Raw genomic sequence first — 19599 nt, 5'->3', positions numbered from 1 at the left:
GCCTTGTCCATATCTGCAGTCCCAAACAGGCTACAAAACAAAACTGACAATGCCCTTTCAGCTTGTTCAAGCCATGGTGCCGGGATGCAGCTTGAAGAAATCCAGTGCAGAATCACAGTGATTTGAAGTGAAAGGTGGGGCTACCCCATATGCCAGGTTATATAGGAAGGGAGCAGCAACACTCCTCTTCAACAGTGGAGTCCAGTGAAGCACATCAAGTGCTGTCTGGTGCAACTCCTGGCCACAGCCTAAGCCAGTGCTTGAGGACTGGAAAAATGGAACAGGGGAAACTGTGGCTGCAGCATGACGCAGCCCCTTCCCAGCTTGCTTGGACATCAGAAGAAGCATAGTCAGGATAGCATCCAGCTCCAAACACTTCTTGTTGGTTAATCATCAATGAATGTAAAAAGATGGGTGGGTAGGCTGTACTGAGTGACTCTCCTAAAGCCTGCCAGGTTAAAGTTAGAGTTTAGTGATGTCTACATGGTAAAGCAGGGCTTATTGCTCCAGCAGAGCTTTGCACTACACAAGCTCTTACCTCTTTGAGTTAATCTGACTGTCTAGCCCATCAGTAGTCAGACCAGCTCAGGTTATTCCCTGCCCATGGAGATGGTCCAGGGATCACATTATCATTTTCCACTCTGTAGGTCATCCTAGATGTTCTTTCCTGTAGAAGTCAGCCACAGCTGTACACAGAAAAGTATACAGGGCTTGTAAGGAAAGGCAGAGACTGGAAATCTTACAGACTTCAATGCTGTCCTCTTGAAGTCTCCACACAGTTACCAAGGTAAATGTTTTCAGAAGTCTCTACTTCTAGGGAATCCTTTTACTCACGGACACCTTGCGTAGAGACACCATAACTGCAACATTCAGGCGGATAGGGGATCCATAATTCACAGGTCTTTTTAAAATCACTGGCCTGGGTCTTTCTATATTTTGTTTTTTAATTTGCCTTTCTGCAAGAGAGGAATCATAACATTTTGCAGCCTTAAAAAGATGCAGAATTTCAGTTCCCTGATGTTTGCGCTTCCTAGTCTTCAAACAGGAGCTAATTTCCATGTCCACACACAATACTTATTATCTTCTACCAAAGTAAAAGTTCGCTAGCCTGGAGAATCTGGAATCACTGTGGGGTTTTTTTTTTTGTCTTAATGCAGATCACTCTCTACTCAGAAAGGTTTGAAGAATTTCAGAAAACTTTAACCAAAAGCAATGAAGTGTTTGCCACTTTCAAACAGGAGATGGAGAAAGTGAGTAGCAGCTCATACCTGAACTCTGTATCTGAGACTTTCCTTTTATATTTTGATGTGTCTCACTGCAAGCATTTTATTGGGATGGGACCATTTCTGTACATTTTGGAGAACAATCTCATCAACATCCAAATCAGATCTGGGACATACTCAGCCATGGCTGACACCAGCATAGACTTTAGCACTGCAAGCTGAACATTTTGTTTTGCCTTTAAGCTAAAACCAAAACTGGCTGGAAGAATAATCAATTTACCTAAAACCAATGCAGTGGTTGCATGCAGGCCCCTCAGAGACACCGAAGGGGTAGTCCAGAGCTGCATTTTCCAGTCCATGTCTCTAGCAGTGCCCACAGCCTCCTGGGTGACTGAAAATGACACAGTCCTCCCTACTCTAGTCATGAGGTCTAGGTCTGTGGTGATAGGTTGGACTCGATGATCTTCGAGGTCTCTTCCAACCTTAGTAATACTAATACTGAAAGAAAGGTTGACTCAGGCTACATGGTCTTTCCACGGGAGTGAGTAGGCAGAGAGGAAACCCACCACCACCTACCCAGCCCAAGTGATTGTTTCCTTGCAGCTGGGGTACTGAATGGGAATCCAAACCAAATGCATTCAGATATTGTACCTACTTTCCTAATAAATAATGTTCTGCTCTGCCACCCAGGCCCAAAACCCTGATTCAAAAACCAAAGGGAAAGATGCTGTTAATTGGGCTAGTGGTGTGGTTTGGAGGTAGTACAGAGGTGGCTAATCCAGAGGGAACTTCCTTGCCATTGCTGGCTCAGAAGATGCAAGCCCTTCTTTAACTTCCCAGCAATCTAACACTGGTCTGTTAAAGAGTCAAACAGAATAATGCTGCCCCTTTTTTGCCTTTTGGTTTTGTGATCATTTGTGCTCTGGGAGCTAGCTATGCTTTCAACCACATAATCAACTGGTTTTACTTTAGGACTAGAGACTGAAGGCTGAAACCTACATGGCAGCTACTTAAAATTAAATCCATCCCATAACATTAAGTTATTACTTAGCACAACCACTACAGCTACTGGCAGCAGAGTTACGAGCACAAAGACCTGAATAATAGGGCTGCCCTAATTTCATCTGCAGTATGGAATTCCTGTTGTGATTCAGCTTTTCCTCCTGCTTATACAGATGACAAAGAAAATGAAGAAATTGGAGAAGGATACTGCTACATGGAAATCCAGATTTGAGAACTGTAACAGAGCGTTACTGGATATGATTGAAGAGGTGAGCAGTGTTTTTCTTCTCAGGATGCACCTATTTCTCTACATAAAGCTTCAACCAGGAGGCGAGAAGACCCAAATCCACCAGAATTCAATGAAAGATTTGTTCTTTTTTTCTAAGCTACCTTGATAGTTGCATGCCTTAATAAAAATAAAAAGAGGGGGGGAAAAAGGGTGGGGGGGAGAAAATAAAGAATATCTCAAGTGCTGGGGCTTTTAGATTGTGCAGAGATTGTGCAGAGACATTGGCCACAAGAAATTGAATTATGTAACTGAATTTTAAGTGCTCTAAAAATGTGTGATTGCTAATGCTGTCACATAGAAGCAAATTGGCATTAGTTCACTCCACACTACTTTCTTTCTGCATTAGAGCATTCACCCAGGGAATTAATGTGCTCTAGCTAATGAACTTTAAATTCACATCTTTTGTTAACTTCCTGTGTAGGCAAACTCTTAAGAGCCAAAAGCAAGTACTGTGGCTCACCGTAGTTTTAAACACAGTCACAGGGGCATTGCAGAGGAAAATGATAAGCGTGTTGGAATGCGTTCAAATAAGGTAAGAGGCTGCCTGAAGTTTCACCCCAGACTTACACTGAACTTTGAACAGGTCTTTTTGGTTAGCTTTGTAGCTCTGTGCTATTGCTATTTCTACAGGTTTCTGTATCACTAGGTGTAGAAGCAAGAAAATGTTCTGCCCACCAGAAGTCCATGGCTATCTACATGGGCATTCACTATGTTTTTCCATCTCTACAAATCATCAGCAGGTATTCCTGCAAATATTTTTGAGTGACATTGGTCTGAATCTGTCTGGATAATGCTAACATGCTGCAGTAACAGAGGTGAATTTCCTCTTGGAGCTTCAGTACAGAAGACCATAGTTATTTTAGAGAAGTTGGTTAAAGCCAGCTACCTGGTAGAGGTCTGTAAGGGCTGCCTAGATCTCAAATTGTTTCCTAATTGACAGTTCTATTAATGAATACTGCATGTACCAAAACTCAGTCTGAACCTTTATCTATTATCTTTTACCACAGAAAGCCATGAGGACCAAGGAATATGAGTGCTTTGTGCTGAAAATCCAGAGGCTTGAGAACCTTTGCCGGGCTTTGCAGGAAGAGAGGAATGAATTGTACCAAAAGATAAAGCAAGCACAGTTCCCTGAGGAGGTGAATGGAAATGGCATCTTAGAAGAAGACGATGCTGATGCAAGCCCTTCCTCTTCAGAGCAGGAAAGCATTGAGCTGCGCACTAATGATGAGACCATGCTGAAGGAGCTGGCTGAAGCTTTCAGAGTGTCCCACAAGGCAGAGGAGTTCCTCCCAAGCAACAGAAGTAATCCAGAGACCTGTGATGCTCAGACATATAATGCTGCCCTGGAGTCAGAGCTCCCTTCTCCTCTGACCCCACAGTCAGAGGCCGGGAATCACTGTGAGCAGCCCAGCACAATCACACCAACACTCACTGAACATGTGCCAGGACCCACTGAGAGCATGCCAGTCCCCACTGAAAATATGACAACACCCACTGAGAATGTGCCAAAGCCCACCCAAAGCATGCTTGAGCTCCCAGAAAGGGTGCCAACACCCATAGAAAGTGTGCCAATACCTCCCAAGAGCATACCAATGCCAAAACCTATTGAAACCATGCCAGCAACTCCTGAAAACGTGCCAGCACCCACACAAAACATGTCCACTTTCCTTGGGAATATGCCAGTACCCACGAAAAACCCACCAAAAGCTGCAGAACATGTGGATGACCCAGCAGAGCAGTCTGTACAAGGTCAATCCACAGAGCAAAGAGGGGACACAGATATGGAAGCAGTGGATTGAAGACACTGGTGTGCCCAGGATTGTCTTCTACAAGCCACAGCTGTACTTTTTCCTCTAAATAGATACCTTTTGGGGTTTTGGTTGTTGTGGTGGTTTGTTTTTTTTTTTTTAAAGAAACAAAAAGTGGGTGCTAATACACACTCACACATCTCTAGGCAATTGTGATGCACTTCCCTTTGCTACCACTGTCCACTCATAATGGACTTGCAAATTTTGCTGTCCTTCACCTGCTTGAAGCGTGGTGTTTTCTTAATGACAGAAAAATAAAACAAAATTACAGGATTATTCCCCCTCCCCCCCAAGCATAATGAGTCATCTCATTCAGCAAAATAATGTTCAAGGGTTGAAGTTCCAAGGCTTTAAAAAAATTCATCAGAATTCACGTACATACATTTAGAGATTCATAATTGCATCTAGTTGTTGTGATGCTGCACACAAGATGGTCTCCTTGGACACATGGTGGTTTTAATAAAGGAGGTGAAAGGAATCTGTAGGCACAAAGTAAAATAGTGAGACCATCAATGTGGTCAAACATCTCTGAAGGAGAGGTGCAAGAACAAAAGGTGAATTTTTGTAGGAGTAAACTACCACTCAGCAGTGTGGCCTGAACACCCACAAACTCTTAGCCTTACCCTGAATTTGTCTTTTCTGTTCTAAAAGAGGTTTAGTTTCCAACAGAACTACAGTGGAGAGGAGAAAATCTTTTCTAAATTCCTCATAAAATTGCTGAAAACAACAGCAATTTCCAAACTGATAGCAAGCCCTAAACATAGGAGTCATAACTCTTTCTGCATCCAACAAAAACCTGCTATTTTGTCCTCCTATTTGGAGCCATGAGCCAAGCAAAGGGGCTCCAGGCTGTTTACAGCTCACAAATGAGTTCAGAAGTTCAGAAGTTGGTTGCAGGTCCCAGCTTCTAGGCCAAGAGCAGAAAACAAATTGGAGCAGTAGAAGATACCAAAATGTTTTGCAGAAAATCCCCCCATAAGCCATGCTTCCAGATAGTGCCATCTCTCCCAGTCACAGCCACACAAACCTCTTTACCCCAGCTTGTGGTACGTGCTGATGCTCCCAGAAGCAGACAGAGTGCATTGGCCTGTCACTGTTCATAGGAGTGGAGCACAAGTAAATAGCCCAGAAGGAAATAGGTACTAGGAAAGCAGGAATTCCTCTCACAGATATCTTCAGGAACTGGCTGCATTCTTATTCCTTCTATTTCAACTTCAATTGTGGAGTCATTTTGGTTGGGAAAGACCTTCAAGATCATCAAGTCCAACCATTAACCCAGTACTGCCAGGTCACCACTAACCCAGGGCCCTCAGCAGCACATCTACACAGCTTTAAACCCATTCACTGATGGAGACTCCACCTATGCCTGAGGCAGCCTGCTCCAGGGCTTGACAATGCTTTTGGGGAAGAAATTGCTCCTGATGTCCAAACTAAACCCTGCCTGGTTCAATTTCAGGCTATTTCCTCCAATTCTCCAACCTGATACTAGAGAGAAGAGACCAACCCCACCTCACTGCAACCTCCTTTCAGATTGCTGTAGAGAGTGAAGAAGTCTCCCCTCATCCTCCTTTTCACCAGGATGAACAAACCTCAGCTGCTCCTCCCCAGCCCTGTTCTCCAGACCCTTCCTCAGCCTCATTGCCTGACTGGCTCTTTCCATTTCCCTGCCAACACACCATTGTTTAATAATGTATCCACCTTGCCACAAACTGGTTGATTCTGGTGCCAAGAACAAAGACAAAGAGGGAAGAATGATAGAGTACCTACCCAGGCAGATGAATGGTCTCAAGCAAGGAGAGTAAGAAGCCTTTTGGAACATTTCTTGTTTCTCATCTCCCTCTACTGAATTCAGTCTAGGCCTTTAGAAGTTCGAGCTGGATAACTTAAGAATTTGAAAAGGGCAATTAAACAAGATGTCCAAAGGCTGGAAAGGGAAATACTGCAATCAAACCAACCCATGTGTATAGACAAATCCCAAGAAGCCCCTGAAGACAAAGCAACTCATTCAAGCTGGAGTTGAAATACAGGTGAACCAAGAGAAAAGATGCTTTCTTTGTGAGATTGTGGGAGACTGTGGTCACAGAGTCCTTCAAAAGTGGAGTCTGAATCTTTGCTCGCTGCCAACATGGTCTACGCCCTGGTTAAGTATGTCTATGTCTGCACAGCCTGGGCTAGGCGCTTCAAGAGCTAACTGTTGGAGTATACAGAGTATAATTTGCAAGTTTGCTTTGGTAAAGCCTTACAAGTAGCTATTATGGCTACAGTTTTCAAATGTGGATGCCTTCTGTTAGATGCCAATTCTTACAGGATTTATTTCATGTGTTTAGATCACCCACAAATAGATCATTCAAGCCTTAGTTACCTTAAGTTCCTTTTATAAGTAGTGAAGAAGACAGGCATATTTTCACTCCTCTGGAGACTTTCAAGACCTGCCTGGATGTGTTCCTGTGCAGCCTGCCCTAGATGATCCTTCTTTGGCAGGGAGGTTGGACTCAATGAATTCTGGAAGTCCCTCCCAACCCAGACCATTCTATGATTCTGTGATTTTGAGGACCATGATCATCTCATGATAAGACTTTCATTCAAGATAGAAGAAATTACTTTTCCTCTGAAGATGCCATTTCTCTTTGCCAAGTCTAGATCCAATCTAGGACAACTAGTTTAAAGTTAAATTGCCTGTTATTAGGTGTCTAAACTAGGCAAGATGAATCCTAAAAAATGTTCAGATTCAAAGCCCTAAACAAATGGCCATCTCTGAAAACCAAGATAGTTATGTGCATGGGAAAAGTTAACTTATAACAAATTCATATCCTAAGATAAAAAGTTATACTCACATGATTTACTTTTTTTTAGTTTCTATTGACTTTAGCTTGTAGAAATGCAGTTTCCATTACAAGTTTTGTTTGTTGTTAGGGTGACTTTTAATGCAGTTTATATAGTTGTTAATGGGTTTTATCTTTTCTTGGTCTTGTTTGATTCTGTTGTCATTTCAGTAGTCATCTGCATAAAACCAACTTCTTTTTCTTTTAATTGTTGAAGTTTCCTTATACATTCTGTCATTCTCATACTCACTTGGAGTACTGTGTCCAGGTCTGGAGCCCTCAATATAGGAAGGACATGGACCTGATGGAGCAGGTCCAGAGGGGGTTGGAGCACCTCTGCTATGAGGACAGGCTAAGGGAGCTACGGTTGTTCAGCCTGGAGAAGAGGAGGCTCCAGGGAGACCTGATAGCAGCTTTCCAGTACCTGAAGGGGGCCCACAAGAAGGATGGAGAGACACTGTTTACAAAGGCCTGCAGTGATAGGACAAGGGGCAATGGCTTCAAACTAGAGAAGCGCAGATTTAGATTGGATGTTAGGAACAGGTTCTTTACAGAGGGTGGTGGAACACTGGAACAGGTTGCCCAGGGAGGTGGTTGAGGCCCCTTCCCTGGAGGTATTTGAAGTGGGGCTCAACAGGGCTGTGGCCATCCTGGTCTAGTGGAAAATGCCCCTGCTGACTGCAGGGGGAGCTGGACTAGATGACCTTCGGAGGTCCCTTCCAACCTGGACCACTCTATGATTCTATGATTCAAATATTCAGTTACATAATAATAATGATCAACATGGCCTTGCAATTTCAACATGGTTCCATTTTGCATAATCACTACAGTTCCATCTTTAATTATATAATTTTCTCATGTCTTCCAACTTCAGCAATCAGGAAGACAAGAACCCTACAGATGAAAACTTCCTACATAGTCATGATAGATTCTTACAGCATCATCCCTCATGAATAATTACACAATCTTCTGGGAAAATCACTCCCACTCTATTCCGCCTTCCTCATTTTTTGCCCTTTTAATTCTTGCATCTAAAACTGCACTCACATACTTGCAATTCCTCTTACTGCGTGAGTTTCCACCCACATACTTGTTGCTTCTCTTCTTCCATATCATCTACCAGCTGCATTTTATCCCAGCAGTTTCGTCCTTCAGTGCATACAAACAACTCTGAAAGCACACAGGAGAGTGACCCTCTGGGCTTTTAGTTTCAGGATTTGACCTCACGTGTTTGCAAGAGACAAGAAAAAAAGTTGTAGGAAAAATTCCAGCTGATCCCAGGCTGGACAGAGCTTTTAGAGTAAAACTATGGGGGTGATTTATGTGTAATCTCATGGCCTCTAGAGCTGTGAGAGGCTGGAGTACCCTCTGTAGAAGTGTAAAATCTATAAAACATAACCATGCACTTACTTGTCATCCATTGCATCAAACAGTACCAGGCAGCCAGTACCAGGACAAGAGGACACAGTCTCAGGCTGTGCCAGGGGAGGTTCAGGCTAGGTGTTAGGAAAAAGTTCTATACAGAAAGAGTGATTGCCCATTGGAATGGGCTGCCTGGGGAGGTGGTGGAGTCGCCATCATTGGAGGTGTTCAGGAGAAGACTTGATGGGGTGCTTGGTGCCATGGGTTAGTTGTTTAGGTGGTGCTGGATTGGTTGATGGGTTGGATGCGATGATCTTGAAGGTCTCTTCCAACCTGGTTTATTCTATGTGTATTCTATGTATTCTAAACCGACAGTTTAAACTACCATCACAGATATCTGTGTGTTAATCTATTTTCTTTCACTCTTCTTCAAAATAAACTACTGGCCTCCTCTGCAAAACTGCCTCTGCATGGTAGCATGTCCTTGTGAAAAGCCTTTGGGATTGCAGTTTGGATGTCAGTTCTGCTGCATTTCCCTCTGGTACATTCATGCTCAAGACAGAGAAACCTACCACATTTCTGTCATCATTTGGAGGCAGCAAGTGGCAGTGAGACATGTGTTTTCCCTGCTGTTCATCCTTACATTCACGTTGATGAGGTATGTGTTCTATGTCACATAAGGATGCCCCATAAGGAGGGACCAACCACATCATCCTCCCTTCCTGTCACAACTGTGTATGACCCTGCCTGGAAGACCAGGGAAAGTTTTACATTTCTCTGTATTTGGATCCTGGTTTTATTGTTGTTATCATTATCATGTCATTCATCTCTTATTTGAAGTTACTTTCTTAAGAGACAAGAAGGGAGAAGATGAAGTGCAAGTCTGTCTCTGACAAAGTTTGCATTATTCAGCTTTGAGGCAGATGAAATACTCACAATCCAGGCTATGAGAAAAGCAGCTTTAGCAAAACACTCTACACTCAAGACAAAAAAAAAACCAACAAACAAATAAAGGATTCTAAAGTTGGACTAAGATGTTGCACCTTGTGGCCATGAGCCATGAGCCAAAGAGGAGATGAGGAAAATCTCTCATGTTCACTGATCAAGCAAATAAATTCTATATTAGTAGATTTTTTGTTGTTGTTGTTCAGGAAGCCCTTTTCTTTGCATGAATAAGTTTCTACACTAATTATAAAAATACACCACCAAGAGGGCCTTCAGAGGATCCAAAAATGCTCTACAAATTGTAAGTGTTAACAACTTATGACTTATTGGGCTGAGGGCCACGTAGCTCTGGATTGTAACACACTAGCAATACACTGCAGAAATACAGAATTAGGGCAGAGGCTTTCACTAGAGATAAACCTTCAGAGCAGAATCCAACCACTGACTGTCTGTTAATAGAAACCTTTACTATTCCCTGATTTCTTACTTCTTTGTACTTCACCCTGATAATTCTGGTGCTGCCATTAGCAGAAGACAAAGGTCCAGCTCTGCAGGTGTAAATCAGAGTAGCTCCTTTGGAGCCACCTAAGCTCCAAATGTTGATGTCCGATGAGAATCCTATTCAAGAGGGTGAATTACGAGGCCATTAGCAAGTTCTCTGTTCCTACCAAGTGAAGCCAATACTTCAGGGCCCCAGAGAGAGGCATAATGGATTTGCTCATTTAGAATTTGGCCAACACATCTTATTCAATGAAGCTACTTTTAGGAAAAGTGCCAAGAAAACAATCTTTATTGACTACAAGCAGCCACAGCCTCCACTTTGCAGCTCATCCAAACACCAAGTGCTGCAGTGCTCCAGCTCACATCCTGAAAGACAGAGCACCTTTTCTTCAACCACTTCACCCACTTCCTGAAGCTCTTTGCTCTTTCTCACGCTTCTCCCCGCAATGACTGGTCTAAACTTATTCTGCTTGCTGGAGCTTGCTGGATAGTCCTTGTTAAAAATAGAACAAAATATGATTACATTCAGGTTTCATTTCACACGAGATCTGGGTCAGGGCTGACAATACTGTTTGAGCTGCTTCAACAGCTCTCTGTCTCCCCGATGAGGGAGAGTCTGCTCCTCTCACCAGCACATGGTCAGGCTCTCTGATGAGCTGATCTAACTCACTAGACTAACAGAAAAGTAATACAACTAAGGAAAAAAAGGATTATTTTCAAGCACATCGAAGTGCTGATGGGTAGAGTGGGAATAGTCCTTCTGGCAGCAGCAAGTTCAGAGCAGCTTCAAGCAGCTCAACCTTTAGGCAGCTCAAACAAGGTCAGCTCAAGCATACCAAAATCCTTCTCACTTAACTGCTTAATTGCCACAGCTGGAGGCAGAATACAGGACTAGATGGATGACTGTTGGTAGCAGCACAGTATTTGCTGTCTCTTAAAGACTAGTTACCACCAAAGGAGTCCTCCTTCCCCTGCTTCTGCCGGGTATCATAGCCTCCTCTCCTATTTGGAGGGGGTCACACACTCCTGACCCAGCTCTGGGCTGGTTTGGGATTTAAGTCAGCAGAAAATCAACGTTGCCAAAGAAAAAACAAAAACAATTTGCTGGTGTGTCTCCCAAAACTGGCTTACTACAGGGCTGGTGTGCTAGTGCTTCACTCAGTGTGGAAGCTGAGAGGATCTGAGGGCTTTTGAGTATGTGTGCCCCACACATCAGTAACACTGAGATCATGAAGAACTCCTCTGGCAGATTGCTTATTTCACATCACTTCCAGTTTGCTAAACTGGCAGTTTTCTAGGCCCAAAAAGTTACCTTGAATAGCAGGTTGTGCCAGCATCTGCCTTTGCAACCCTGAGGGATAAAGTGAACTATATGACACCATGAACCCCTTAAAGAAAGGGTTGTGGTCTAGGCGCTAAGAGACTGGAGAGATCTCTGATGTCTCATCACCATGTGCCAGATCAGTGAGGCATGATGTGGACTGAGGGCTAGACACCTTATCAAAATGATGACAGGGTTGGCAGAAATGGTGTGTGCAACTCAAGCACACAAATCATGCCAGACTTCGCCCTGAGAGGGAACTTTTCAAAGTCCCTCCTAACTTTATTGTTCTATGATTTGCAAAGTGTCAACAACATTGAAGATGAGCACTGTGATGCTCAGTCTCCATTTCAATCCATCCCTTCGGAGGGTATTAATAAAACCAAAAATGACAACATCAAAAGCAATATCTTTTTTTAAATCAGTATTTTCTGAGATTCATGGGTGTTCTGGAATTTCTGTTTTCTAGGTCTAGATGGTCCTGGTGCCCTATGCCTAACAGCAGACAGCTTCAGACTACAAACTGCCAGCTGAAAAGCAAAGTTGCAAGCTGAACACCTCCAGTGTCACAGCAATTGTACACAGGAAAAAACTTAAGCAAGTCCCAAGGAGGGAGACAAGTTGTGCTAGTCATCATGTTAGTCATTTATCTCTTCCTAGACGTTTCCACCAATTTCCACAGAATTAAAAACAAAATGCTGGCTCTAGCAGTAACAGGAGTCACAGCCTCTTCCACCATTCCCCTGTCCAAGGCATCGTTTCCACCCACATGCTGTCCACACTGCCCTCACCAGCATGCTGCTGTGTGGCTGCACTTGAACTGGGTCACTTAAATTATTCAAGTTAAAAATACCTCACTACCACCAAGAAGAGCTACTTTTAATTCAGATCATCGCGGTGGTCCAGTTGGGGGTTTTTGTGACAGAATCTCATGAAACTATGGCCTGAATTCTGGTCACAATAACTGCCAGCTGAACTTCACCCATCCTTTGCTCACAAAGGAATCCACACGTTTGGCTGTTAACTCTGGAGCATAATGCTGTTCCCAGACTTAATGGTAGCCTTTCCATTGACTGTTTTAGCAGGTGTTTCCATCTGGACACCTTGAGTTCTCACACATGAGAACAGGTCATGTGCCAGCAGCATTGATGATGGTGATTGATCAAACTTCAAGGATCACTTCTCTGCTCCCAGTCATTCTGGTAGATCCTAATTGGCCATTCCCTCAGCAATATGAATGTACAGAGTTTCTTTCTTTCTTATTGTACTACAAAATGTTATTAAATCAAGGTTTATAGACAACAGCATCCCAAAACACTAAAGAATCATCTTACTCTTACACTGGAGGCTGAATATAGCATAATGAAATTGAGGCATTTGTTTCAAAGAAAGAAAGAAAGAAAAAAAGGGGGAAAAAAAGAGTATGGCCTGTGGCATTTTTACCAGAGGCAGCCTTTTTGTGGGGGTTGATATTCACAGGATTACAGGATGTTAGGGGTTGGAAGGGACCTCTGGAGATCTTTAAGTCCAACACCCCCTGCCAGAGCAGGACCAGGTCGCACAGCAACACATCCAGACAGGTCTTGAAAGTCTCCGGAGAAGGAGACTCGCAGCCTTTCTGGGGAGCTGGTTCCAGAGCTCTGTGACCCTTACAGTAAAGAAGATCTTCCTCATGCTGAGATGGAACTTCCTGTGCTGTAGTTTACATCCATTGTCCCTTGTCCCATCACAGGGAACAAGGATGACACCCAGCCCTCATATATGTGCATACATTTATTAGATCCCCTCTCAGTCTTCTATTCATCAGACTAAAGATGACATAGGACACCCTCGTTTCATGACAAGAGAATCCACACACATTTAACTTACAGAAGTAAGTTCTCTGTGTGCTCAAACTGCTGCTATCCAAGTGAGATTAATTAGTGACCCACCACTCCCCATTCATCCCTGGCCTTCCCAGTACCTCATCATCAACTCCACTACAGTTCAATACCTCAACTATTTTGCCAGTGCACCAGCTTGTGTGAGCATTTCCTAATCCAGCCTGGTGAAAATGCATCAGGCAGCTTTGGAGTTAGTTAAGAAAATGCTCAAGGAAACCAGATCAGTTTGACCTGACTTTGTTCAGTGGATGACTATGTGGGCAGCTGTGCCAGCTGAGTAGAGGAGCAACCACTGGAAAGCAGGTGAGTTCATTCAGGTCTGCTGGGAATGCAAAATCCCTACCCCCGTGCAGCTCTACCTCCAATGGGATGTGTGATGCAGCATCAGCTGCTTGAGCCCTTCCTCCCATAAGCTCAGGTTACTATGCTTGATCAAGTTCTTCTCTTGAGGCTTTGGTAAACCTTTCCAAGTGCTCAGCAGAGTAGTAATTGTTAACAAGAATATTTACATGGGTGTATGAACTTCCTACATGCACTGTTCTGACATGCCAGGCAGAATGTTACAAGGATTAAGAAGAAAAATGCAGCACCACAAGAACTTGGTTAAAGCACAGCCATCTGTGTAACATTCAGCCAGAGAAAACAAAGCAGACAAAAGTCTTTCCTAATCCTTAGAGATTAAGAAGCTTAAGTCAGTCATGTAAAGACATTTTGTCTCATCACACCAGCCTACTGCTGAGAAGCGATAGGATAGGATAGGATAGGATGGGATGGGATAGGATAGGATAGGATAGGATAGGATAGGATAGGATAGGATAGGATAGGATAGGATAGGATAGGACTGGATCAACTACAGTATTTCAGTTGGAGGCAACCCACAACTATCATCTAGTCCGACTGCCTGATCACTTTAGGGCTGATCAAAGTCAAAGTATGCTATGAAGGGCATTGTCTAAATGCATCTTTAACACTGACAGGCCTGGGGCACTGACCATCTCCCAAGGAAACATGTTGCAGTGTTTGACCACCTTCTCAGTTCTAATGTCCAGTCTAATCCTCATCTAATGCAGCTTTGAACCATTCCCATGCATCCTATCACTAGATACTAGGGAGAAGAAATCAGCTCCTCCCTCTCCACATCCCCTCCTCAGGAAGCTATAGAGGGCAATGAAGTTACCCCTTAGCTTTCTTTTCTCCAAACTAGAAAAGCCCAAAGTCCTTAGCCACTCTGCACAGGACATCCCTCCCAGCCCTTTCACTAGCTTTGTTGCCCTCCAAATGCATTCAAGGATCTTCACATCCTTGTTTAATTGTGAGACCCAGAACTGCACACAGCACTCCAGGTGAGCTCACACCAAGGCCGAATACAGTGGGTTAATCACCTCTTTGCTGGGCTGGCCATGCTGTGTTTGATGCACCCCAGGATGCAGTTTGCTCTCTTGGGTGCCAGGCTACTCTGCTGACTTGGATTGAGCCTGTTGCTGACCAGCACCCCCACATCCCTTCTGCAGGGCTGCTCTCCAGCCACTCCTCTCCCAGTTTATACTTGTGCCCAGTGTTACTCCATCCTAGGCACACAGTCTGGCATTTGGACTCATTAAATTTCATCCCGTTAATCATTACCCAATGGTCCAGTCTACCTACATTTCTCTGCATGACTCTCAAGAGAGCAAACTTGTTAATGGTACATTCAACTCCTGCATCTAGACAATAGAATCATAGAATTGTCAGGGTTGGAAGGGACCTCAAGGATGGATCATCTAGTTCCAACCGCCCTGCCATAGGCTTACACTAGATCAGGTTGCTCAGAGCCACATCCAGCCTGGCCTTAAAAACCTCCAGGGATGAGGCTTCTACCACATCCCTGGACAACCTGTTTCAATGTCTCACTACCCTCATGGTGAAAAACTTCTTCCTAACAGATCATTGAAAAATGTGTTGCTCAGAAACATATCCTACAGGCTATGTCCCAGGGGTATTCCAACCAGCAAAGTCTGAACAATAGATGCATGACAACCATTTTCAAGTCCATTGGATATACATTTTGGGTTTAAAAACTTCAGTCACAGCTAATGATTGACTACTTAGCTGCTAAAACTTCTGAAGCATCTACTACATGGTTCCAAAACCCAGGGGTAAGGTTAAGACACTATGAAGAAGTTCACATGGTTTGTGCCCTTGCACTGTTGACTCCAGGTCTCAAAAATCCTGTGTGACATGCCTGTTCCAGTGACAGTGCAGTGTGCACCTACGGCAGTCAGGGGGAGCAGCAGCACTATGGAGGAATGTCAGGCTCGGGTTTGGGTCCTCATCACCACACCACAAGTTTTCAAAAGTGCAATACAGATGTCTCTGAGTCTTGTTCCTGCATGTCCATTTTCTAATTGATGCAGTTAAACCAGTGCAAGCTCTCACATGCATGTTTATCATGCCCTGATCGCTGTCAAAGCAATCAGAAGAAAACGAGAGTTCACAACTTATAATGTATTTTTTTCTGAAGATTATACACTCTCACTTTAAAATCTGGACCACTTTTTCTGGCTTGACTCATAAAACTACACTTCCACGGATCAGTAGCTGAGTGGAGGGAAGAGAGATGATTCAGTATTAATCTGGCCTGGGAAGCCCAGCTGCTTTAGGTGTAGGTGTGTGTTTGCACAGATGCGGTAGCTGAGCTTTGATGTGACAAGAAGTCAGTCATGCTCTCAGCCCAGGGACAGAACAAGGCTGGACTCTCCAGCATTCCTCTCCTCCCAGCACTTTTTCACCAGAGAAGGTCAGGCATGGAGCATGCCAAAACCCATGCAAACAACAAACTTCCACTGCCATCCCTGAGGAGCAGAATTCAGCACGCAGGCGCTCAGCAAAAGCTGAGTGCAGCTCACAGGTGTTTTTGCGTTGGGCTTTGCCCAGTGCTACAGCTATTAACTCCTACAGGTTCTGGTGATGGTAATGACAGCAAGAGACCAAAAGAAGCCATTTATACTTGAAAATAGATTCTCCCAAGCCAAATTTTATATTGCAAGTAAACTAAACTAGTCATCAATGACTTTGATGGAAGCTTTCCCCGTCTTCCACCAAAATGCTAAGTCTACCTTTCCACCGCTCTGTTGCATCAGGACATTCTTCTCTTCAAACGTGCTCTGCAGAGGTGAAGTGAGATGTTAATTCTCCCATCATTTCTTTCATGTCTTCAGCCAAATATCCATACCTTACTGGATGAGTCAGATTTCAGATTCTTGTCTTCCTGTGAAAGAGATTTAGAGGGTAATTCCTCATTAATAAGAATATCATAATCCTCATTAAGAATTCCTTGCTAGTGAGAGCTCTGTCAAATACAACTAGATTAATTTATCAGTATTTGTTCTCAATAACACATGTACTCTGAAATTCTGATGTCCAGCAATTACCTGACGTACTAGTACAAATCCTCTTCTGGCAAAAGCAGGCAGAGCAACATTTCCACAACCTTCAGGAGCCAGAGGACAGCTACAATGCCAAACTCCTGGCTTGGCTTCCCGGCTCTGCTGCAAGCTACTTCTTTCTCATTTGTTCCAGCCACAGATACAATGTCAGCTCCTGAAAGCATACTCTATTAGATTCTTCCCAAAGGGCAGAAAGGTGGCTGTGTGATCCCATTTCACCTGCTCCACCTCCAGGGAAACGATGCTTCTTTGCACTAAGCAGCCTCATCATAGCACTAACAGTATGCCCCCAATGACCTTCTTCCAGCACACTAGTGATAAGTCAAGGACCCTCAGGAGATGTTCCCCCAGGCAACAGCCACTATGCCATCGACATCCAGCAGCAGGGGCAGTTAAGTGTAATTCCTTTTGTCCTTTCTTTTCCACGCAAATTGTGTAGAAAAGCAGTCATCAGAAGGAGGACACAAGCACGTTACAGATGAGGCAGACAGGGTCCAGAGGCAAAATAACACAGCTCATACATAGCCATGCTGGCCCTCTCCAGGACTGGCTGTAGCCTCTCTGCTTTGCAACGTGCACCTGCAAGCACTGAGGTGCAGACCCAGCTTGGCAGGTCTGGAAGGAGCAAGGTTCATGCCTCCCCAGCTATGAGTATCCCATTAGCCTCAGTACAAGCAGGAGGGAAAAGGTAAAGAAGTGGAACTGGGACACTTTTAGGCAGAGCCACAGGAAGTTAAATCCAACAAGGCACAAGTACTGCCAATTTTTAAGTGAAGACTGCTTACAAAAACAGCAGGAAAACCTGCCATAAAACTTTGGAAAGGAAATGCCTCTTACTCTGCACTTGATTTGTACTCCAACCAGCCTGGCTGCTGCACTGCCTTCAAGAATGAATTGCAGCTTACATGGTACTTTGCTACTGACCATTCAGTTCCCATGTCTTCCCCAGCATTATGCCAAGGTCTGCAGCCCACTCCCTTACAACCACTGGCCCAACCAGTCAGCCTAGTCCTGACTGCACCAATTGGAAGACTCCCACGTAGTTCAATATATTCTTTGGCAGAAAAATGAGATTAAAACACAGGCTAAACTCAAATACTATTTGTGTAACTGGAGTGTCCTGGTTACAGAGTTTGTAACCATAGCAATCATTTAAACAAAGCTTTAAAGAAAATATTCTCTCATTATAAAAATGTCAATCCTTGATTCTGATTCAGTTTCTTATCTTCCTCTTGTCTCCAATCTCAGAGGTGCTGCCTGCTTCAAGGTCTTATAGAAGAAGCATGAAAGGAAAAGCTCGCCTCAGAGCTGCTGAGCATCCTCAACTTGTTACTTGTGTCTTGTGCAAACAGATTGATGCTTCCTAAGCATTCAAATACGAAAGGATCAGTTTGTCATGTGGGGACAGGGAGGTTTGAGAACATTACACAAGTAATCAGCTAGCAGGGACCTTTCTCAGAAAAAGCCCCAGGCAATTAAACTGACCCTACTACTAATCACATTCCAAACACAAGGTATTACTTAGCTTGGAGCCCAAATCATTAAAAAGTTCAGGCTCAAAAAAAAAATAAAAATAAAAGGGGGTGGGGAGTGAGGGAAGGAGCAAAGGCAGAAATATTTGGCAATTGGTAACTTACATTAGTATTTAAGTCTCCTTGACTTTATGGCCAGATTACCTTCTGTCTCCAAAGACTCCATTCCACAGTTTCAGCTCCTGTATTACTAAGAGTCACGCAGGCATCACACAGTGGCAGCACTGATTTGTTATTCTCTGTCTGGATAATCAGGGAGATTTTTATTTTGAAAAGATCCTTGCAGGAGCCTTTTCATTTGTCTTTTTTCTGTTTTTCCCCAAATGCTTGTTAAATGAGTATGTAGCCAGGAAAATGGGACACAGAAGCAGTAAGATGGATGTGATCTGCACACGTTTTTCTCACAAGAAAACAAGCGTGGTGCATGTTTAACAAAAGGGAGTAGCTTCAGGGTCACATTATATAACGGAGACAGATGTAAACTCTTGAATATACAGCACTCCAGGCAAGCACATTACAAAGAGGAAACATTTTACTTCATGGGAGGAAAGAGCAATTTTTTTTCTTGGATCGTGGCTTGAGAGCTACTCCTGGATGCCACCACAGCTGGTTCAGCCCCACAAGCTTTGCTCACATGAGCACTGCATCAGGCAGTTTGTGGGTTAAGGAGCTATACAAGCCACTGCAGTTCCTCTGCACGACCCATTGAGGTTGATTGGACATCACTGAATGAAAAGTGAGTGTGCAGGAAACCCAGTGACTAATATAAGCATCTGAGGCCAAAAAATACTAATGTACCAAGTCAATGACAAAGCACAACAGCCGCAGCCTTAACAGGAAAGCAGGTTTTGGTTTGTGTGGCCAAGTTTTACTAGCACCAAAATGAACAGAATTTGTTTCACAGAAGACTGTCAGAATAGAAATAAAATACAAATATAGCTGTGTGAAACCTGGACACGTATTTTTAGGTGCACACACCTACACACATATGCAGCCTGAATATTTCATTCCTCTCTTCTGATACAATCAGGGATGCCTCCAGCGGGAATATGAGCCCAGGCATGCTCCTAACCCAATTTGCCTGTGACACTCCTATTTTAACTACATACTCTATCATGTAACAGCTTGAAAAGCTTTATTTCAGTGACTTTTTCTTTCCTCTGTGTTCTCACAATGCTATTCATCCTCTTTTAGCAACACAGTAATTACCGCAGCAGATCAAACCTGAAGTTCTGCAATTCAGTACCAAAACTGGGAAAGACTGCAGTAATTAAGCTAAGGGAACAGCCTCCCTGAAATACTAATTCTCATTTAGTGTTCTCTCATAGGCTTAAACCATGACCCAAGATCCTTTTGGCAAAATATCAGTATGGACTCACAGAATTCACTTGTAATTACTCGATGGCAGCTTATTTATGTTTCCACCTCATAAACAGTTCCTACTATTAAGAGGCAGCTATCCACAGTACTTATAATTAACACA

The 19599-nt window shown here is 43.6% G+C and overlaps 1 protein-coding gene across 1 annotated transcript in view; it reads left to right on the top strand.

The window, feature by feature from the left end:
* TXLNB (taxilin beta) overlaps positions 1 to 4371 on the top strand; it is a 30054-nt gene extending 25683 nt beyond the window's left edge. Inside the window, exons 7-9 of the mRNA XM_009911558.2 lie at positions 1158 to 1250; positions 2399 to 2494; positions 3522 to 4371. Of these exons, the coding sequence (XP_009909860.2) occupies positions 1158 to 1250; positions 2399 to 2494; positions 3522 to 4316 (984 nt within the window). The 3' untranslated portion in view covers positions 4317 to 4371. The remainder of the gene's footprint in view (positions 1 to 1157; positions 1251 to 2398; positions 2495 to 3521) is intronic.
* Positions 4372 to 19599: the final 15228 nt, after the last annotated feature.

Source organism: Dryobates pubescens, chromosome 6, assembly GCF_014839835.1.
Source record: "Dryobates pubescens isolate bDryPub1 chromosome 6, bDryPub1.pri, whole genome shotgun sequence".
Classification (NCBI taxonomy): domain Eukaryota; kingdom Metazoa; phylum Chordata; class Aves; order Piciformes; family Picidae; genus Dryobates; species Dryobates pubescens.
Note: the sequence above shows the minus strand (reverse complement) of the source record. Positions and strands in the feature narration are given on the sequence as shown.